The 23,822-nt window shown below is 46.0% G+C and overlaps 1 protein-coding gene across 1 annotated transcript in view; it reads right to left on the bottom strand.

Annotated features, from left to right (window-relative positions):
• Window positions 1-23,822, bottom strand: part of LOC112217060 (membrane-associated guanylate kinase, WW and PDZ domain-containing protein 2) — a 310,671-nt gene that overhangs the window by 223,908 nt on the left and 62,941 nt on the right. Inside the window, 1 exon segment of the mRNA XM_042300405.1 lies at window positions 7,131-7,247. Coding sequence (XP_042156339.1) covers window positions 7,131-7,247 — 117 coding nt within the window.

Raw genomic sequence — 23,822 nt, forward strand, 5'->3', positions numbered from 1 at the left:
CCCCAGTCACTGTCATTAGAGTGGCACATACTAATGTCACTCAACTGTTGACCCCCCTATCAAATCAGAACTAGGTGGATTACCTGGCGATGGGGCTGATTTCTCACAGTCACATTGGAGTCAGAAGAGGCAATCTGTCTAAGGGCTGGAAGCACTGTATTAGCTGGCCACATCTCATCGCTAAGCTATCAGGGTCACTGACATGGAATACTATTGGAATGAGCTGCAGTATCTCTGTCCTCAACCCTGATTCCCCTGTCCCTGGCTCAAGTATCTATCCCCAGTCCCCTGATCCTGGCTCCAGTATCTATCCCCAGTCCCCTGATCCTGGCTCAAATATCTATCCCCAGTCCCCTGATCCTGGCTCAAGTATCTATCCCCAGTCCCCTGATCCTGGCTCAAGTATCTACCCCCAGTCCCCTGATCCTGGCTCAAGTATCTATCCCCTGTCCCCTGATCCTGGCTCAAGTATATATCCCCTGTCCCCTGATCCTGGCTCAAGTATCTATCCCCTGTCCCCTGATCCTGGCTCAAGTATCTATCCCAGTCCCCTGATCCTGGCTAAAGTATCTACCCCAGTCCCCTGATCCTGGCTCAAGTATCTTTCCCCTGTGCCCTGATTCTGGCTCAAGTATCTATCACCTGTGCCCTGATCCTGGTTCAAGTAGCTATCCCCTGTCCCCTGATCCTGGATCAACTATATATCCCTTGTCCCCTGATCCTGGTTCAAGTATCTATCCCCTGTCCCCTGATTCTGGCTCAAGTATCTATCCCCTGTCCTTGGTTCAAGTATCTATCCCCTGTCCCCTGATCCTGGCTCAACTATATATCCCTTGTCCCCTGATCCTGGTTCAAGTATCTATCCCCTGTCCCCTGATTCTGGCTCAAGTATCTATCCCCTGTGCCCTGATCCTGGTTCAAGTATCTATCCCCTGTGCCCTGATCCTGGCTCAACTATCTATCCCCTGTCCCCTGATCCTGGATCAACTATATATCCCTTGTCCCCTGATCCTGGCTCAAGTATCTATCCCCTGTCCCTGGTTCAAGTATCTATCCCCTGTCCCCTGATCCTGGCTCAACTATATATCCCTTGTCCCCTGATCCTGGTTCAAGTATCTATCTCCTGTCCCCTGATCCTGGCTCAACTATCTATCCCCTGTCCCCTGATCCTGGCTCAAGTATCTATTCCTACCTTTGCCTACCTCTCTCTTTCAGTGTCTTGGGAAAGGATTCACCCCATTTTGGCATTTTTCCAATTTTGTTGCTTTACAACATGGAATTAAAATAGTTTTTTTTGGGGGGGGGGTTGTATCATTTGATTTAGACAACATGTCTACCACTTTGAAGATGCAAAATACGTTTTATTGTGAAACAAACAACAAATAAGACAAAAAACAGAAAACTTGAGCATGCATAACTATTCACCCCCCAAAGTCAATACTTTATAGAGCTACCTTTAGCAGCAATTACAGCTGCAAGTCTCTTGGGGTATGTCTCTATAAGCTTGGCACATCTAGCCACTAGGATTTTTGCCCATTCTTCAAGGCAAATCTGCTCCAGCTCCTTCAAGTTGGATGGGTTCTGCTGGTGTACACCAATCTTTAAGTCATACTACAGGTTCTTGGATTGAGGTCTGGGCTTTGACTAGGCCATTCCAAGTCATTTAAATATTTCCCCTTGAACACTCAAGTGTTGCTTTAGCAGTATGCTTAGGGTCATTGTCCTGCTGGAAGGTGAACCTCCGTCCCAGTCTCAAATCTCTGGAAGACTGAAACAGGTTTCCCTCAAGAATTTCTCTGTATTTAACGCCATCCATCATTCCTTCAATTCTGACCAGTTTCCCAGTCCCTGCCGATGAAAAACATCCCATGGGGATGGTATTCTCGGGGTGATGAGAGGTGTTGGGTTTGCGCCAGTCATAGCATTTTCCTTGATGGCCAAATAGTTCAAATTTAGTCTCATCCGACCAGAGTACCTTTTCCATATGTTTGGGGAGTCTCCCACATGCCTTTTGGCAAACACCAAACATGTTTGCTTATTTTTTTCTTTAAGCAATGGCTTTTTTTCTGGCCACTCTTCCGTAAAGCCCAGCTCTGTGGAGTGTACGGCTTAAAGTTGTCCTATGGATAGATACTCCAATCTCCGCTGTGGAGCTTTGCAGCTCCTTCAGGGTTATCTTTGGTGCCTCTCTGATTAATGCCCTCCTTGCCTGATCCATGAGTTTCTGCCCTCTCGGCAGGTTTGTTATGGTGCAATATACTTCCAATTTTTTAATAATGGATTTAATGGTGCTCTGTGGGATATTCAAAGTTTCAGATATTTTTTATAACCCAACCCTGATCTGTACTTCTCCACAACTTTGTCCCTGACCTGTTTGGCAAGCTCCTTGGTCTTCATGGTGTCGCTTGCTTGGTGGTGCCACTTGCTTAGTGGTGTTGCAGACTCTGGGGCCTTTCAGAACAGGTGTATATATACTGAGATCATGTGACAGATCATATGACACTTAGATTGCACACAGGTGGACTTTATTTAACTAATTATGTGATTTCTGAAGGTAATTGGTTGAACCAGATCTTATTTAGGGGCTTCATAGCAAAGGGGGTGAATAGATTTACAAAGGGGGTGAATACATATGCAAAGGGTGTGAATACATATGCAAAGGGGGTGAATACATATGCAAAGGGGGTGAATACATATGCAAAGGGGGTGAATACATATGCAAAGAGAGTGAATACATATGCAAAGGAAGTGAATATATATGCAAAGGGTGTGAATACATATGCAAAGGGAGTGAATACATATGCAAAGGGAGTGAATACATATGCAAAGGGTGTGAATACATATGCAAAGGGAGTGAATACATATGCAAAGGGAGTGAATACATATGCAAAGGGAGTGAATACATATGCAAAGGAAGTGAATATATATACAAAGGAAGTGAATATATATACAAAGGAAGTGAATATATATGCACGCTCCACTTTTCCGTTTTTTAAATTTTTACTTCACCAATTTGGACTATTTTGTGTATGTCCATTACATGAAATCCAAATAAAAATCCATTTAAATTCCAAGTTGTAATGCAACAAAATAGGAAAAACACCAAGCGGGATAAATAGTTTTGCAAGGCGCTATACGTGTATGGGTGAGATTGTTAGTAACAGGTCTCTTGGTCTCTCACTCTCATCCCATGAGGTGTGTCATCACTCTTTTCTCTCCTTTCCCACACTCCCCTGCCCACTTCCACTGGGCCTGTCCCTCCTCTGTCTCTCTGTCCATCTCTCTCTCTCCTTTCCCACACTCCCCCACCCACTTCCACTGGGCCTGTCCCTCCTCTGTCTCTCATCTGTCCATCTCTCTCTCTCCTTTCCCACACTCCCCCACCTACTTCCACTGGGCCTGTCCCTCCTCTGTCCATTTCTCTCTCTCCTAGCACCACACGCTTCAGTCAATGGAAGTCCAAGGCCATGCAGCTCCTGTGCTGCGGGAATAATGACTCACACTTCCTCTGATCATTCACTGCCAGCGCTCTGTCTTTCATTCCCCCTCCACAAACCCACCTCATGGAGTTATGGGAGAATAACAGTGGTGCCCGCCTCTAACAAATAGGCCTTTTTGTACCTCTCATTTCCCTGTCCACAGAGGAGAGGCAAAATGGGCCTAATGAAATCTCCCCGACGTGCCTTGAAGAATGCCTCTCCATTATGGATACAGACAGCTGGGCTGGAATAGCATGGCTAGGGTAATACATTATGAACGCACACATGCGCCCACACACATGCAGAACCACACACACGCAGACCCACATGCACAAAAATGCATGAGGATGCATGCATGCACACACATTCACACAAACACGCTTACAGTTAATAGCACCTAAGCTGACATTTTAGAGAGCAAATATTGTATAGACAAATATCATGAGGACCATTAAACGAGTGAACACACATCACTGACAAACTGAAATGGTCCACCCAACAGCGCCACTTCAACCTCAGGCAGCTGAAGAAATTTGGCTTGGCACTTAAAACCCTCACAAACTTTTACAGATGCACAATCGAGAGCATCCTGTCAGGCTGTATCACAGCCTGGTACGGCAACTGCATCGCCCGCAACCGCGGGGCTCTCCAGAGGCCATACGCATTACCAGGGGCACACTGCCTGCCCTCCAGGACACCTACACCACCCAAAGTCACAGGAAGGCCAAAAAGATCATCAAGGACAACAACCACCCGAGCCACTGCCTGTTCACCCCGCTATCATCCAGAAGGCGAGGTCAGTACAGGTGCATCAAAGCGGGGACCGAGAGACTGAAAAACAGCTTCTATCTCAAGGCCATCAGACTGTTGAATAGCCATCACTAGCACATTAGAGACTGCTGCCCTGTATGCATAGACTTGAAATCACTGTCCACTTTAATACTTGGAACACTAGTCACTTGAATAAAGTTGACATATTTTGCACTACTGGTCTCATACAGTATGTACAGTGCCTTGCGAAAGTATTCGGCCCCTTGAACTTTGCGACCTTTTGCCACATTTCAGGCTTCAAACATAAAGATATAAAACTGTATTTTTTTGTGAAGAATCAACAACAAGTGGGACACAATCATGAAGTGGAACGACATTTATTGGATATTTCAAACTTTTTTAACAAATCAAAAACTGAAAAATTGGGCGTGCAAAATTATTCAGCCCCCTTAAGTTAATACTTTGTAGCGCCACATTTTGCTGCGATTACAGCTGTAAGTCGCTTGGGGTATGTCTCTATCAGTTTTGCACATCGAGAGACTGAATTTTTTCCCATTCCTCCTTGCAAAACAGCTCGAGCTCAGTGAGGTTGGATGGAGAGCATTTGTGAACAGCAGTTTTCAGTTCTTTCCACAGATTCTCGATTGGATTCAGGTCTGGACTTTGACTTGGCCATTCTAACACCTGGATATGTTTATTTTTGAACCATTCCATTGTAGATTTTGCTTTATGTTTTGGATCATTGTCTTGTTGGAAGACAAATCTCCGTCCCAGTCTCAGGTCTTTTGCAGACTCCATCAGGTTTTCTTCCAGAATGGTCCTGTATTTGGCTCTATCCATCTTCTCATCAATTTTAACCATCTTCCCTGTCCCTGCTGAAGAAAAGCAGGCCCAAACCATGATGCTGCCACCACCATATTTGACAGTGGGGATGGGGTGTTCAGGGTGATGTGCTGTGTTGCTTTTACGCCAAACATAACATTTTGCATTGTTGCCAAAACGTTCAATTTTGGTTTCATCTGACCAGAGCACCCTCTTCCACATGTTTGGTGTGTCTCCCAGGTGGCTTGTGGCAAACTTTAAACAACACTTTTTATGGATATCTTTAAGAAATGGCTTTCTTCTTGCCACTCTTCCATAAAGGCCAGATTTGTGCAATATACGACTGATTGTTGTCCTATGGACAGAGTCTCCCACCTCAGCTGTAGATCTCTGCAGTTCATCCAGAGTGATCATGGGCCTCTTGGCTGCATCTCTGATCAGTCTTCTCCTTGTATGATCTGAAAGTTTAGAGGGACGGCCAGGTCTTGGTAGATTTGCAGTGGTCTGATACTCCTTCCATTTCAATATTATCGTTTGCACAGTGCTCCTTGGGATGTTTAAAGCTTGGGAAATCTTTTTGTATCCAAATCCGGCTTTAAACTTCTTCACAACAGTATCTCGGACCTGCCTGGTGTGTTCCTTGTTCTTCATGATGCTCTCTGCGCTTTTAACGGATCTCTGAGACTATCACAGTGCAGGTGCATTTATACGGAGACTTGATTACACACAGGTGGATTGTATTTATCATCATTAGTCATTTAGGTCAACATTGGATCATTCAGAGATCCTCACTGAACTTCTGGAGAGAGTTTGCTGCACTGAAAGTAAAGGGGCTGAATAATTTTGCACGCCCAATTTTTCAGTTTTTGATTTGTTAAAAAAGTTTGAAATATCCAATAAATGTCGTTCCACTTCATGATTGTGTCCCACTTGTTGTTGATTCTTCACAAAAAAATACAGTTTTATATCTTTATGTTTGAAGCCTGAAATGTGGCAAAAGGTTGCAAAGTTCAAGGGGGCCGAATACTTTCGCAAGGCACTGTACATACTGTATTCTATTCTACTGTATTTTAGTCTATGCTGCTCTGACAATTTTACTTTAAATGCGTGTGTAAAGTGTGTATTGTTGTGAAATTGTTAGACATTGCTTGTTTGATATAAATGCACTGTTGGAACTAGGAACACAAGCATTTCGCTACACCCGCAATAACATCTGCTAAACACGTGTATGTGACCAATACAATGTGATGTTATGGATTAAACACCATCTCCCCCATAACATCATGGGAGATAAGAACCTTGATGAGAAAACCTTATGCAGTGTCTACAGTATACTCATCTATATGCATTGTTGCCAATTAAACATAACAAACTAATGACTAATGACTAAGTATTGAATCTCTGTTGACTGTTTCAGTCTAAATGCTGTCTAGGAGCACTGCTACACACACACACACATTCCATTAGTAGGCCAACGCTCTCCAAATGCAGTGCTGGAGGGCTAGCTAGATAGTCTCCCAGCTCAGTTGACTAAAACTGGCATGGTTTTACAATAAATAGGCCTTAACTATGGTGCCCGCCTGCCTGCTGAGATTCAGGTGCTGATTACAGAATGGCGCAGCCAAGGTTCAATCTGAGACCACCCTCCGCTGAGACAGGCGGCTGCAGGAGGCCAGGTTCATCCCTCCAGCCAAATCATGAAGCTAGATCATCCATTACTGAACCCAGCCAGACCAACAGAGAGTCAGCAGCTGCTGGAGAAGAAGCGCAGGCAGGGAATGAAGACAGAAGAGTCAAATGCCAATGTATTTTAAGGATTGGAAGGAATCTACTGGTTGTGTGTCTATTGGACTTATTCCCAAGTTTGGAAAGTGAGATTTGAACCAGATCTGTGGATATCTCACAGCTGGTTTTACCAGGTGGCATGGCCAGAAAACATAGACGATTCCGTGTGTTATTGGACAGGTAGGCTGGGGTGGATGAAGAATATCTCCCTGTGAGAGGGCGGGAGGGACACCAGGTAAGAGATTGGGGACTGGGTCAGGGGGGGTTACTCACAGGGTATGGTGCGGAGGTAGAGGTTGTCTCTAATGATTTGCTGGAGCTCGTGGTCCACTGAGGCCTTCTGGAAGCGCAGGTTGAGGTAGTGACGCAGGTCCTTGTCTATGACGCCCCCTGGAGGAAAAGACCAATAACAACTCGGTAAAGCCTAAGAGCAGGTGTCATGGTCAGAGCCAGGAGTTTCTCCTGATCACGTGACCAGCAGTACGTTTTTCCTGTGGTCTGGAAAAACTCAACAGTCAAACCCATGATGTCACAATGGACAATATTTGCATATTATGCAAATAAACACCAAAGCATGAACCAGTGTGAGCTCTATCAATCAATCACATTTATTTAGAAAGCCCTTTTTACATCAGCAGTTATCACAAAGTGCTTATACAGAAACCCAGCCTAAAACCCCAGACAGCAAGCAATGCAGATGTAGAAGCACGTCTTTATCGGTTCAACATCTGTCAACACAGCCGTTGGATTGGGAGTGAGGGTGTTAATTGGTGAATGAGGCAAACATGTGTTGAGAGAAATGTTTACACATCTAGACATAAATACGTGATGAGGTCTCTGGGGGGGGTCTTTCTCTCCCCCTCCCTCCTTTTCCACTCCTACCCCCATCGCTATTATGAATGGGCTAAAGCTCGCCCACTCTAAATTTGCCCCCTCAGCAGGATGGAGGGAGGGAATGAGGGAGGGGTCGAAGCGGAAGGAGAGAGGGAGGCAACGGCAAAGCTCCAGGGAGAGAGAGAGAAAGAGAGAGAGAGAGAGAGAGAGAGCGAGCGAGAGAGCTGGAATGAACACAAGCCTCACCGATACTCCACATTTGTACTACTACCACTCACTGTGTCTATCTGTCTGCCTGTCTGTCTGCCTGTCTATCTCTCTGCCTATCTGTCTGCCTGTCTCGTTCTGCCTGTCTGTCTGATCCCATATATTCCACTCTTGTACCATCACACAATCCCACCTACACCACATACAGTGTTGACATACACCCACTCCACACACACAGCCTGCAACCACAGGAGATTGGTGGCAGCTTAATTTGGGAGGACAGGCTTGTGATAATGGCTGGAGTGGAGTATTTCCATGTGTTTGATGCCATTCCACTCGCTCCGTTCCAGATGTTATTATGAGCCGTCCTCCCCTCAACAGCCTCCTGTGCCTACAATATCCTCTTGAAATATACTACATATTAAGCCAATCATGAGGGCACACGTCCTCAGACCAATGGAATTCCCACTGAAACAGGATGACTGAACAGACTCGTCATTTCCATCAATAATGCTAGGAGGGAACCAGAGAGAAATGTGCCCCTAACCTTCAGCAGACACTAAAAGACAGTGATTTGGCCCAATGCATGGCAATGCTTAGGTCCTCTACCTCATCTTTCAGACCCCAAGGCAACGACATTCAAGCGTTCCGTCTGTTGGAGAGCATGCGCACAGACAGACACAACGCAATCTCAATCTGTCAGACAGAGAGCGTTTTATAATGAGCGTTGAGAAGTCCGAGGAATTCATGAATAACCTACTTTTGAAGAACAAGTTTATCTGTGGACAACGTTGGAGGAATGTTTAATTTACTGCATTCTCCTTTCTCCCTCTCTCTCGCACCGCAACAACATTGTACGAATGTATAGCCTAAACATGAATTTATAATCAAAGACTATGCCTGAATAGGGTCAGAAATAAAATCCTGTTCTGCCAAGGAAACAAAACAATCCAACCAGCCAATTGACATCAGCATGAGAAAAGAAGCTATGCCATGTTAATCCACACAGTAAAAAACAGACTGCTACATACATCATTCAATGCACACACACACACGCACTCGCACACACGATACCCTCCCCCCCACGCACACACACATACCTAAATTCACCGACGACACACAGTTAAATGAACCTCTTGCACGACGGCTCTCACAGTTGAGTGTTATTGGCAGCCAGCTGTGTCAGTGTCCGTTCTCCACAGGTACGTATATCTCCACAAAGAGCCCAGCCAGCAGCAGCCTCTTCCAGGCTCACAGTCAGTACAGCAGTGAAGAAACCCCTGTCCTCCAGTCCCACTCACTGTGTCTGTCTGTCTGATCCACACCACCTCTCCTGGTGCTGTTCATTTCATCCACAGATGGGAGAGGAAGGGGAGATGAGGCAGGAGAAAGAACGAGAGAGAGAAAGAGAGAGTGTGTGTGTGTGAGTGAGAGAGGAGAGAGGGAAGAGGGGGTGCGTCAGTTGAGAGGCAACAAAGGAAGCGGGCTCCGGCGGTGTGGACCTATCACAATGAGATCCCTCTTTCCAATAGTCTGTGGGATTCTAAAGTCCACTGGCTCCCCCTGTCTGTGGCTGTCGGTAGCGCAGGGCAGAATCTTTTTTCCCCCATGCAATCCTGGGTGCTCTGTACTTTGACAGCCCAGTGAATAATAATGTCAGCCTTCTGCCCTCCTCCCAAAACAGATGCCCCTCACTGTCACCACGTGACCCGCCTGTGACCCTGCGTCATTGCTTGTGACACATAATAAATAATAAAAAAAGCTGTCTGGCCCACAACATGGGCTAAATGTGATGGTGCCAACAGCTGTCATCTGATTGAATAAAAAACATATGAGCTGTGGCCAGTAATTACTGTGTATTTACACTGTGCTGTTGCATGATGGGACAAACAAGCAGAACACTGGTGTCACCACTTTTGGCAGCTCTCTGCCTCATTTGTCCAATCTCACTCTTTCTCACTCTCTCCCTAGCTCTATCTGCCACTTTTTCGCTCTCTCTCTTTCTCACTCTCACTCACACACACACACAAACGCACACTCACACACCAGATAAGGAAAATAATCTGGCATGTTCCTCAGTAGATAGACATGGAGGGCAGGTGGATTCACTTCCAATGTCATTGAACATTCACCTAACATTAAAACAGCATTCCTTACTATGAGCAGCACACAGATATGATCTTCTTTCAGTGTGATTCCTGATGGAATCTTGAATGGGGACAAGATACCAGGGCTGACCCTAGAGGACAGGAGGACTGTGTAAGGACTCTTAAGGACTGAAGAGTCTGCATCCTATAAACTTCACCTCTACATGTTGGGCTGTTGAGTGTGTGACCTTCATATAACCCACTTCCTGGAGGAGGATGGTAAAGTAGGTCCTCAGTTAGGTGCACTACAAAAGCAGGTGTGTGTGTGTGTGTGTGTGTGTGTGTGTGTGTGTGTGTGTGTGTGTGTGAGAGAGAGCGTGTGTGAGTGTCTGTGTGTGAATCAATGCAGTGTATGAGGAGGTCACTACAGCGTTCAGTCCTCTAGTGATGAGATCAGTGTGGAGTATCTCTCCCCAGTGGGATGAGGCCAGTTCTCATCCCTCTCACTCTGGGCTATCATGACACGCCTGACAAGTGAGGAGGATGGGGGGGATGGGCGGAAGAGAGGACAAGGGGAGGACGGGAGATATGGACAGAGAGTGACAGTCAGTGTTGCTGTGGTACAGAGGTAACAACAGCAGCATTAGTACTGAAGTAACACAACAGCAGCAGTACGAAAGTAACACAGCAGCAGTAGTACTGAGGCAACACAGCAGCAGTACTGAGGTAACACAACAGCAACAGTACTAAAGTAACACAGCAGCAATAGTACTGAGGTAACAGCAGCAGCATTAGTACTGAGGTAACACAGCAGCAGTAGTACTGAGGTAACACAGCAGCAGTACTGAGGTAACACAACAGCAACAGTACTAAAGTAACACAGCAGCAATAGTACTGAGGTAACAGCAGCAGCATTAGTACTGAGGTAACACAACAGCATTAGTACTGAGGTAACACAGCAGCATTAGTACTGAGGTAACACAGCACCATTAGTACTGAGGTAACACAGCAGCATTAGTACTGAGGTAACACAGCAGCATTAGTACTGAGGTAACAGCAGCAGCATTAGTACTGAGGTAACAACAGCAGCAGTACTAAAGTAACACAGCAGCAATAGCACTGAGGTAACACAGCAGCATTAGTACTGAGGTAACAACAGCAGCAGTACTAAAGTAACACAGCAGCAATAGTACTGAGGTAACAACAGCAGCAGTACTAAAGTAACACAGCAGCAGTACTGAAGTAACACAACAGCAATTGTACTGAGGTAACAGCAGCAGCATTAGTACTGAGGTAACACAGCAGCAGAGGTACTGAGGTAACAGCAGCAGCATTAGTACTGAGGTAACACAGCAGCAGAGGTACTGAGGTAACAGCAGCAGCATTAGTACTGAGGTAACAGCAGCAGCAGTACTGAGGGAACACAGCAGCAGCAGTACTGACGAAACACAGCAGCAGAGCTACTGAGGTGACAGCAGCAGCGGTACTGAGGTAACAGCAGCAGCGGTACTGAGGTAACAGCAGCAGCGGTACTGAGGTAACAGCAGCAGCGGAACTGAGGTAACACAGCAGCAGTAGTACTGAGGTAACACAGCAGCAGCGGTTCTGAGGTAACAGCAGCAGCGGTACTAAGGGAACAGCAGCAGCGGTACTGAGGTAACAGCAGCAGCGGAACTGAGGTAACACAGCAGCAGTAGTACTGAGGTAACACAGCAGCAGTAGTACTGAGGTAACACAGCAGCAGTAGTACTGAGGTAACACAGCAGCAGCGGTACTGAGGGAACAGCAGCAGTGGTACTAAGGGAACAGCAGCAGCGGTACTAAGGGAACAGCAGCAGCGGTACTAAGGGAACAGCAGCAGCGGAACTGAGGTAACACAGCAGCAGTAGTACTGAGGTAACACAGCAGCAGCAGTACTGAGGTAACACAGCAGCAGCAGAACTGAGGTAACACAGCAGCAGCAGTACTGAGGTAACACAGCAGCAGCAGTACTGAGGTAACAGCTGCAGCAGCGGTACTGAGGTAACAGCAGCAATAGTACTGAGGTAACACAGCAGCAGCCATACTGAAGTAACACAGCAGTAGTGGGTACTGAGGTAACAGCAGCAGCGGAACTGAGGTAACACAGAAGCAGTAGTACTGAGGTAACACAGCAGCAATAGTACTGAGGTAACAGCAGCAGCATTAGTACTGAGGTAACAGCAGCAGCATTAGTACTGAGGTAACAGCAGCAGCATTAGTACTGAGGTAACAGCAGCAGAAGTAGTACTGAGGTAACACAGCAGCAGCAGTACTGGGGTAACAGCAGCAGCAGTAGTACTGAGGTAACAGCAGCAGCAGGAGTACTGAGGCAACACAGCAGTAGTACTGAGGTAACAGCAGCAGCAGTAGTACTGAGGTAACACAGCAGTAGCACTGAGGTAACAGCAGCAGCAGTAGTACTGAGGCAACACAGCAGTAGTACTGAGGTAACAGCAGCAGCAGTAGTACTGAGGTAACAGCAGCAGCAGTAGTACTGAGGTAACACAGCATTAGTACTGAGGTAACAGCAGCAGCAGCAGTAGTACTGAGGTAACAGCAGCAGCAGTAGTACTGAGGTAACACAGCAGTAGTAGTACTGAGGTAACACAGCAGCAGTAGTACTGAGGTAACACAGCAGTAGTACTGAGGTAACAGCAGCGGCAGTAGTACTGAGGTAACAGCAGCAGCAGTAGTACTGAGGTAACAGCAGCAGCAGTACTACTGAGGTAACAGCAGCGGCAGTAGTACTGAGGTAACACAGCAGTAGTACTGAGGTAACAGCAGCAGCAGTAGTACTGAGGTAACAGCAGCAGCAGCAGTAGTACTGCGGTAACAGCAGCAGCAGTAGTACTGCGGTAACAGCAGCAGCAGTAGTACTGAGGTAACAGCAGCAGCAGTAGTACTGAGGTAACAGCAGCAGCAGTAGTACTGAGGTAACAGCAGCAGCAGTAGTACTGAGGTAACAGCAGCAGCAGTAGTACTGAGGTAACAGCAGCAGCAGTAGTACTGCGGTAACAGCAGCAGCAGTAGTACTGAGGTAACAGCAGCAGCAGTAGTACTGAGGTAACAGCAGCAGCAGTAGTACTGAGGTAACAGCAGCAGTAGTACTGAGGTAACAGCAGCAGCAGTAGTACTGCGGTAACAGCAGCAGCAGTAGTACTGAGGTAACAGCAGCGGCAGTAGTTCTGAGGTAACACAGCAGTAGTACTGAGGTAACAGCAGCAGCAGTAGTACTGAGGTAACAGCAGCAGCAGTAGTACTGAGGTAACAGCAGCGGCAGTAGTTCTGAGGTAACACAGCAGTAGTACTGAGGTAACAGCAGCAGCAGTAGTACTACGGTAACAGCAGCAGCAGTAGTACTGAGGTAACAGCAGCAGTAGTACTGAGGTAACAGCAGCAGCGGAACTGAGGTAACACAGCAGCAGTAGTACTGAGGTAACACAGCAGCAGCGGTTCTGAGGTAACAGCAGCAGCGGTACTAAGGGAACAGCAGCAGCGGTACTGAGGGAACAGCAGCAGCGGTACTGAGGGAACAGCAGCAGCGGTACTGAGGGAACAGCAGCAGTGGTACTAAGGGAACAGCAGCAGTGGTACTAAGGGAACAGCAGCAGCGGTACTAAGGGAACAGCAGCAGCGGTACTGAGGTAACACAGCAGCAGCGGAACTGAGGTAACACAGCAGCAGCAGTACTGAGGTAACACAGCAGTAGTCGGTACTGAGGTAACACAGCAGCAGCAGTACTGAGGTAACAGCTGCAGCAGCGGTACTGAGGTAACAGCAGCAGCATTAGTACTGAGGTAACACAGCAGCAGCCATACTGAAGTAACACAGCAGTAGTGGGTACTGAGGTAACAGCAGCAGCGGAACTGAGGTAACACAGAAGCAGTACTGAGGAAACACAGCAGCAGTAGTACTGAGGTAACACAGCAGCAATAGTACTGAGGTAACACAGCAGCAATAGTACTGAGGTAACAGCAGCAGCATTAGTACTGAGGTAACAGCAGCAGCATTAGTACTGAGGTAACAGCAGCAGCATTAGTACTGAGGTAACAGCAGCAGAAGTAGTACTGAGGTAACACAGCAGCAGCAGTACTGGGGTAACAGCAGCAGCAGTAGTACTGAGGTAACAGCAGCAGCAGGAGTACTGAGGCAACACAGCAGTAGTACTGAGGTAACAGCAGCAGCAGTAGTACTGAGGTAACACAGCAGTAGCACTGAGGTAACAGCAGCAGCAGTAGTACTGAGGTAACACAGCAGTAGTACTGAGGTAACAGCAGCAGCAGTAGTACTGAGGCAACACAGCAGTAGTACTGAGGTAACAGCAGCAGCAGTAGTACTGAGGTAACAGCAGCAGCAGTAGTACTGAGGTAATACAGCATTAGTACTGAGGTAACAGCAGCAGCAGTAGTACTGAGGTAACAGCAGCAGCAGTAGTACTGAGGTAACACAGCAGTAGTAGTACTGAGGTAACACAGCAGCAGTAGTACTGAGGTAACACAGCAGTAGTACTGAGGTAACAGCAGCGGCAGTAGTACTGAGGTAACAGCAGCAGCAGTAGTACTGAGGTAACAGCAGCAGCAGTAGTATTGAGGTAACAGCAGCGGCAGTAGTACTGAGGTAACAGCAGCAGCAGTAGTACTGAGGTAACAGCAGCAGCAGTAGTACTGAGGTAACAGCAGCAGCAGTAGTACTGAGGTAACAGCAGCAGCAGTAGTACTGAGGTAACAGCAGCAGCAGTAGTACTGAGGTAACAGCAGCAGCAGTAGTACTGCGGTAACAGCAGCAGCAGTAGTACTGCGGTAACAGCAGCAGCAGTAGTACTGAGGTAACAGCAGCAGCAGTAGTACTGAGGTAACAGCAGCAGCAGTAGTACTGCGGTAACAGCAGCATCAGTAGTACTGAGGTAACAGCAGCAGCAGTAGTACTGAGGTAACAGCAGCAGCAGTAGTACTGAGGTAACAGCAGCAGCAGTAGTACTGCAGTAACAGCAGCAGCAGTAGTACTGCGGTAACAGCAGCAGCAGTAGTACTGAGGTAACAGCAGCAGCAGTAGTACTGAGGTAACAGCAGCAGCAGTAGTACTGAGGTAACAGCAGCAGCAGTAGTACTGAGGTAACAGCAGCAGCAGTAGTACTGCGGTAACAGCAGCAGCAGTAGTACTGCGGTAACAGCAGCAGCAGTAGTACTGAGGTAACAGCAGCGGCAGTAGTTCTGAGGTAACACAGCAGTAGTACTGAGGTAACAGCAGCAGCAGTAGTACTGAGGTAACAGCAGCAGCAGTAGTACTGAGGTAACAGCAGCGGCAGTTGACCAATCTATGTTGAACGCCTCTAGAAACCAATCTATGTGGGAAACAACTGTTCTCCTTCCACAGCAGAGTAAAGTATGGAGTCTGAGCCTGCGGTAAGCAGGTGTCATGGAAGCCCCTGGAGAGGGAACAGGCTGTGGAGTCTAAAAGTGAGGAGGGAGACAGCTGTTCCCCTCTGGGAGTTGTGAGCTCAGAGAGGTGCCTCGTATGTTACATCATTTAGACTAGCCTAGCGTTACCAACCTGAGAGGTGCCTTTTTACCAGGGCTAGCGTAGCCTATCCTAGTAGCCTATCCTAGTAGCCTATCCTAGCGCTGACTATATACCAGCCTGTTGTGTTCAGCTCAGGTGAAACCACTCAATAGTCCTCCAAAGTAGCTCTGACTGAATCCTGCAGAGATCACTGCAGGCACCGTTTCATCCTGGCATCTATTAAATGTAATGCTGAACACAAAGGCCATAAAAAGTAATGGTGAATAACAGATACAGGTTTCTATAGAGAGCCTTGATGAGGCAGTACTTCTCTTAAAATCACTGGGAAATGAACAAGGCCCTCTATGGTGTGCATACTAAAGCAATCTCAATCATACAAAATACAATCTCTCTCTCTCTCTCATTCACACACGTGCGCACAAACATGCATTCATAAACACACAGCAGAAGAAAGGTGGATCTACACATTGGTGCATAGATCATTTGCATGGCTTGTCAGTGAGACGGGAGAAGACTACCATAAATATGTCAGTGCCATGTGCCAAGCACCCTGCTCCTCACGCAGCCTGAACAGCTTCTGTTCTCAACAACACCATTCAGTCTGCTGTCAATGTGTATGATGCACTGGATATTGCCCCACACACCCCAGGGCAGCAAGAACACACACACACACTGTGCAGTAATGACTGCTCTGTGTGTGTGTGTGTGTGTGTGTGTGTGTGTGTGTGTGTGTGTGTGTGTGTGTGTGTGTGTGTGTGTGTGTGTGTGTGTGTGTGTGTGTGTGTGTGTGTTTCTTTGTGTTATAAAGAGAGGGGTGTTAGCAGACAGCTGTTTATATAATTAGCCTGTAATTAGAGGGCTGCGGTCGTCTGAAACCACAGCAGTTCCACCAGGCACACTCATTTAGCTGTCTAAAGAGCACACTGTCAACAACCTGACATCAACACTTTATGTGGATTGATACCAGTGGCGATTTTAACATGTAAATCTTGGTTGGGAAAACCCCCCAAAATGTGTTTTGATGCATGCCAGCAAAGCCACTACACAACACAACACTAAACAATACATTAATTGCACTATAACGGAGACAGGTGGTGCCCACAAACTGTTAGGGCCTACATAAAGCTGTCCCAACAGCAGAGTCCCAACAGCAGTCCCAACACCTTACCACTGCTACACCTGGCTATCAGTGGAGCCTTTAGAAAAACATAGCTGATACGGCTGACTTGCTTAAACAAATGTGGTTTCTACGGACAATTGAAATGTACAAACGATAGCATAAGCGGACGGCGAGTGTATGAGGCAATCCGTCATTTCAATTAAGACATTAATGAGCGAGCTAGCACGGACGTGGTGAATATAACTATTTGTTCAGCACTTTTGAAATGTACAGCGACAGAATTCAGAACATGGGCCGTTCTTACAGTATTCTCCCTGTACACCAAGTAGGAACCGTAGGAAAAGGGGGCATATAAGCAGAAAATGAAAGCTTTTACAATTTCCGATGATTACATTTCACTAAAACAAGCTACATGTGCATCACCAAGTCAGAACAGTAGGCTAAATTATGAGGGGAAAAGGGACCACATTTTTAGGGTGAGGCACATGGGCTACTAACAGCTTACTACACAACACACATTTAGTTTTACTTTCTTAGCTACAGAATACATATGTCCTTGGCATATTAAATAATTTATGCAGCAGCATACTTTGTCTGGATTTATGATGCTTTCAAGACAACTGAGAACTCGGAAATAAACAAGGTCGAATCATGACGTCAGTGATCTTCAGGTAGGAGCTCTAGAGTTCCCGAGTTCCCAACTTGGAATTCTGAGTTGGATGACCGTTCAAAACTTATTGTCCCAGTCTGAGCAAAAAAAAATCAGAGTTCCCAGTTGTCTTGAATTCACTGAAGTCTGAGATTTCCTAATTCAGAGTTTCCAGTTGTTTTGAACGCATCAGAAGTCATGCTGGATTGACAGCATGGCCAATGTTGAATGTTTATCCTTCTAAGCTTAAACCCAGACTTGGACCACACACCCACTCCACTTGCTTTGCAATGCCTGCAGTTAGCCACTGAATCCTTCCAAACCACTCATTGTTGAATTTGCGAATTTCCAACTTGTTGTGTAATGCTTATGTCCAATGGCCGATGAGCACCGATACGTTTTATCTATAATTTCTCTTCATAAGGTTTGAAAAGGATTTGCCAGTAGATTGTCGACTTGATTCATGATGATGACTGCTAGCTTCCTAGCTAGGGTAGATATAACGTGATTTGACATCATTTTATCTGTAACCAAAAACCTTGAGCCTTCATGGATGGGCACTTCTAACGTAACTCTATGGCAGCACAGAAGGGGCTTGAATTTTCGAGCTCTCCCCGTAGACATAGTGTCCCCATGAGTGACAGAACACTGAGCCAATCACGATGCAACTACAGAAAATTAGCAACCCCTACGCTCCGTATTTTCTGCTGGCTGCCCCACCACCACAGAAAGCACTGAGGTAGGCTGAAACACCTGCATTTTGGAGCTGCCTTACTCAAGAAAGAAGAAAAGAGACCATGTTAGAATGTGACTTAATAACTCAATTACAATTGTTTTTACATTGTTTGCAAGCTGATATGTGACACATATTAATGCCAAAATAACATGCAAAACGGGGACATGATTCAGACCCCTTGACTTTTACCACATTTTGTCACTTTACAGCCTTATTCTAAAATCAGAGCGAAAACAGGTTTTGCAAAAATATATCATTTATAAAATAAAGAAAACTGAAATACCTTATTTACATAAGTATTCAGACCCGTTGCTATGACACTTGAAAATGAGCTCAGGTGCATCCTGTTTTCATTGATCATCGTTGAGATGTTTCTACAACTTGATTGGAGTCCATCTGTGGTAAATTCAATTGATTGGACATGATTTGGAAAGGCACACACCTGTCTATATAAGGTCCCACAGTTGACAGTGCATGTCAGAGCAAAAACCAAGCCATGAGGTCGAAGGAATTGTCTGTAGAGCTCCGAAACAAGATTGTGTTGAGGCACAGATCTGGGGAAAGGTACCAAAACATTTCTGCAGAATTGAAGCTCCCCAAGAACACAGTGACCTGCGTTATTCTTAAATGGAAGAAGTTTGGAACCACCACGACTCTTCCAAGAGCTGGCGGCCAAACTGAGCAATCGGGGGAGAAGTGCCTTGATCAGGGAAGTGACCAAGAACCTATAGTCACTCTGACAGAGCTCCAGAGTTCTTCTGTGGAGATGGGAGAACCTTCCAGAAGGACAACCATCTCTGCATCACTCCACCAATCAGGCCTTTATGGTAGAGTGGCCAGACGAAAGCCACTCCTCAATAAAAGGCACATGACAGTCCCCTTGGAGTTCGCCAAAAGGTACCTAAAGGACTCAGACCATGAGAAACAAGATTCTCTGATCTGTTGAAACCAAAATTGTACTCTTTGGCCTGAATGCCAAACGTCACGTCTGGAGGAAACCTGGCACCATCCCTGCGGTGAAGCATGGTGATGACAGCATCATGCTGTGGGGATGTTTATCAGCGGCAGGGACTTGGAGACTAGTCAGGATCGAGGGAAAGATGAATGGAGCAAAGTGCAGAGAGATCCTTGATGAACATCTACTCCAGAGAGCTCAGGACCTCAGACTGAGGTGAAGATTCACCTTCCATCAGGACAACAACCCTAAGCACACAGCCAAGACAACACAGGAGTGGCTTCAGGACAAGTCTCTGAATGTCCTTGAGTGGCTCAGCCAGAGCCCGGACTTGAACTTGACTTAACATCTCTGGAGATACCTGAACATAGCTGTGCAGCGACGGTCCCCATCCAACCTGACAGAGCTTGAGAGGATCTGCAGAGAAGAATGGGAGAAACTCCCCAAATACTGGTTTGCCAAGCTTGTAGAGTCATACCCAAGAAGACTCAAGGCTGTAATCGCTGCCAGTGGTGCTTCAACAAAGTACTGTGTAAATGTGATATTTCAGTTTTTATTTTTATTACATTTGCAAAACTGTTTTAAAAGACTGTTTTAGCTTTGGGGTATTGATTATGAGGTATTGTGTGTAGATTGACGAGGGGGAAAAAAATGTAATCAATTTATGAGTAAGGCTGTAACGTAAGAAAAAGTTGGAAAAAGTCAAGAGGTACTTTCCGAATTCATACTTTCCGAATGCACTGTGTATATATATATACACCGTGCATTTGGAAAGTATTCAGAACCCTTGACTTAGACTTAAATATATCGCCACTGGTTGATACCATTTAGGCTACATTCAGTGGTAGTACTGCTGATGTGATTCGTTAGATTCGTACATCCCTTTACATCTACCTGTTTCTCCACCTCTCTTTCTCTCTACCTGTTTCTCCACCTCTCTTTCTCTCTACCTGTTTCTCCACCTCTCTTTCTCTCTACCTGTTTCTCCACCTCTCTTTCTCTCTACCTGTTTCTCCACCTCTCTTTCTCTCTACCTGTTTCTCCACCTCTCTTTCTCTCTACCTGTTTCTCCACCTCTCTTTCTCTCTACCTGTTTCTCCACCTCTCTTTCTCTCTACCTGTTTCTCCACCTCTCTTTCTCTCTACCTGTTTCTCCACCTCTCTTTCTCTCTACCTGTTTCTCCACCTCTCTTTCTCTCTACCTGTTTCTCCACCTCTCTGTTACACATGTTTTACCGCTCTCTCACATGCAGATACACAAAGAGGCACAGACGTACACACACACACACACACACACACACACACACACACACACACACACAAATTTCTCTCACGTTCACTCTCAAACACACAATCTCTCTCTCTCTCTTCTGTTAACCGTACTCCCACAGGTGACTGTTCTTTCGTGCCTGCTGGTTACACCGTGCTGACCGACTTCGCTAGCAGAAATTGCCATAGAAATTGGCCTCTCCGATGCATTTGTCTCCTGGCAGGGAGGCCCCACTTTAGGTGGTGGAACAAGACAGGCTCCGTGTTGATAGTGCTGCTGGAGCAGGAAATGGAATGTGTCCGTCATAAAGCCGTCTGGGCTGTTGGAACGGAATGGCCCCGCTGTTCGTCTGCATACGCCTGCTACCTTCCACTGTGCCTCGGCGCACACCGGCGACACGGCAATTGGCGATACATTATTACCTGACCACTGTATCAAAAGTAGCACGTCAAACATATGATTGGGCTCTACTGGAGTGGCAGGAATACAGATGGGTGTTTATGGGTAAAGCTGTTGATGTCTTGGTAGCCCCTATACATGTGAAATGGACACGAGGAGCAGAGAGTGAAACTACCACTGGTAGTGAGCCCTCATCTCCAAGCTCTCTGCCCAGGAGGACATGCTCTTTGGTGTGACTTTGGCATCAACTACAAGAAGAATGTAAATATATAAATCACAGGCCAACCTCAGTTGAGAAACCCCTTTCTCCCCTCTCTGTGTCTCTCTGCCTCTTTCTCCATTCTGAAGAGGGTTACGAAAAATGCAACAATGTGTTATCCACAAATCTATCTGTATTTCTGTATTCATTGGGAGCTTCAACAGATCACAGGGTCTGTGTGAGGATCTGTGTGTGTAAAACCGTTGGTGAGATGCGAGAGCAGGACTACCTGTCTTGAAAGAGATCGGCAGGCAGCAGACGGGCTTATCAAAGAGCTGCCACCCCACACAATGCATGTCATGCACCAGGCGTTCATCTCATCTGATGCTAGGGGAGAGGCGGGGGAGACGGGGGAGACAGATGGACAGGGAAGGGAGAGGAAGCAGGTATTGTATGGGTAGTTCTAGATTTAGATGTATTAGGATCCCCTATTAGCCGACACCACTAGGGACAGCAGGTCTTACTGGGGTCTGACACGTAACCAAAAAGACATACAGACAAAAACTTTACAATTTACATACGTTTTAAAACATGAACATGTAGCGTGTGTGTGTGTATGTGTGTGTGTGCATCTATCAATGCCACATACATGTCAGTAGAGTGGAGGGGGGAGACATAAGCGAGCATGAAACAGTTTTACCACTTGTTGGGATGGGAGCAGCCAATTCACACTATGAATAGGTTGTGGCAGGTAGCCTAGCGGTTAACAGCATTGGGCTGGTAACTAGAAAGGTAGCTGGTTCAAATCCCTGAGCCGGCAAGGTGGAAAAATCTGCTGTTCTGCACATGAGCAAGGCCCCCAACAAGAACTGCGCTGTGGACGTTGATTAAGGCAGCCCTCCGCACCTCTCTGATTCAGAAGGGTTTGGGTTAAATGCGGAAGACCCATTTCTGTTGAACGCAGTCAGTTGTGCAACTGACTCGGTATCCCCTCCCCAGTGGCTTTCTCAACAGAATAACTTCCCTGGTTAGCCGAATGTTATGATGAAAAGCCTCTTTTACTTTTGTGTTTGACACAAAAAGCCCATCTTTATTTCTGGAGTACACATCGTCAGAATACACAGACACATGGAGAAATGGGCTATTGGCTATATGCTTCAGGAAAGGCATGCAGTTGAAGTCGGAAGTTTACATACACTTAGGTTGGAGTCATTAAAACTCATTTTTCAACCACTCCACAAATTTCTTGTTAACAAACTATAGGTTTGGCTAGTCAGTTACGACATCTACCTTGTGCATGACACAAGTAATTTTTCCAACAATTGTTTACAGACAGATTATTTCACTTATAATTCACTGTATCACAATTCCAGTGGGTCAGAAATGTACATACACTAAGTTCACTGTGCCTTCATGGCTTTAGAAGCTTCTGATAGGCTAATTGACATAATTTGAGTCAATTGGAGGTGTACCTGTGGATGTATTTCAAGGCCTACCTTCAAACTCAGTGCCTCTTTAATTGACATCATGGGAAAATCAAAAGAAATCAGCCAAGACCTCAGAAAGAAAATGTTAGACCTCCACAAGTCTGGTTCATCCTTGGGAACAATTTCCAAATGCCTGAAGGTACCACGTTCATCTGTACAAACAAGAGTACACAAGTATAAACACCATGGGACCATGTAGCCGTCATACCGCTCAGGAAGGAGACGCGTTCTGTCTCCTAGAGATGAACGAACTTTGGTGCAAAAAGTGCAAATCAATCCCAGAACAACAGCAAAGGACCTTGTGAAGATGCTGGAGGAAACAGGTACAAAAGTAAAATGAGTCCTATATTGACATAACCTGAAAGGCCCCTCAGCAAGGAAGAAGCCACTGCTCCAAAACCGCCATAAAAAAGCCAGACTACGGTTTGCAACTGCACATGGGGACAAAGATCGTACTTTTTGGAGAAATGTCCTCTGGTCTGATGAAACAAAAATGTAACTGTTTGGCAATACTGACCATCATTGCATTTGGAGCAAAAAGGGCGAGGCTTGCTAGCCAAAGAACACCTTCCCAAACGTGAAGCACGGGGGTGGCAGCATCATGTTGTGGGGGTACTTTGCTGCAGGAGGGACTGGTGCACTTCACAAAATAGATGGATTCATGAGGTAGGAAATTATGTGGATATATTGAAGCAACATCTCAAGACATCAGTCAGGAAGTTAAAGCTTGGACGCAAATGGGTCTTCCAAATGGGCAATGACCCCAACATTACTTCCAAAGTTGTGGCAAAATGGCTTAAGGACATCAAAGTCAAGGTATTGGAGTGGCCATCACAAAGCCCTGACCTCAATCCTATAAAAAAATTGTGGGCAGAACTGAAAAAGCATGTGCAAGCAAGAAGGCCTACAAACCTGACTCAGTTACACCAGCTCTGTCAGGAGGAATGGGCCAAAATTCATCAAACTTATTGTGGGAAGTTTGTGGAAGGCAACCCAAAACATTTGACCCAAGTTAAACAAATAAAAGGTAATGCTACCAAATACTAATTGAGTGTATCTTAACTTCTGACCCACTGGGAATGTGATGAAATAAATAAAAAGCTGAAATAAATAATTTTCTCTACTATTATTCTGACATTTCACATTCTTAAAATAATGTGGTGATCCTAACTGACCTAAGACAGGGAATGTTAGGATTAAATGTCAGGAATTGTGAAAAACTGAGTTGAAATTTGGCTAAGGTGTATGTAAACTTCTGACTCCAACTGTATTTATACAGTTATACTGAGACCAGACAATAACTCTGTGGCAATCACCCAGTTTCCCTGATAACAAAATAGCTTCCATCCCACAATGAATGTGTCTATACAGAGAGAGAGAGAGAGAGAGAGAGAGAGAGAGAGAGAGAGAGAGAGAGAGAGAGATTTGTGAGCCATACAGTTGTGAGCCATTCTCACAGGCTTCAACACCCGAAAAATTGC

The sequence above is a fragment of the Oncorhynchus tshawytscha genome, linkage group LG17, assembly GCF_018296145.1.
Source record: "Oncorhynchus tshawytscha isolate Ot180627B linkage group LG17, Otsh_v2.0, whole genome shotgun sequence".
NCBI lineage: Eukaryota > Metazoa > Chordata > Actinopteri > Salmoniformes > Salmonidae > Oncorhynchus > Oncorhynchus tshawytscha.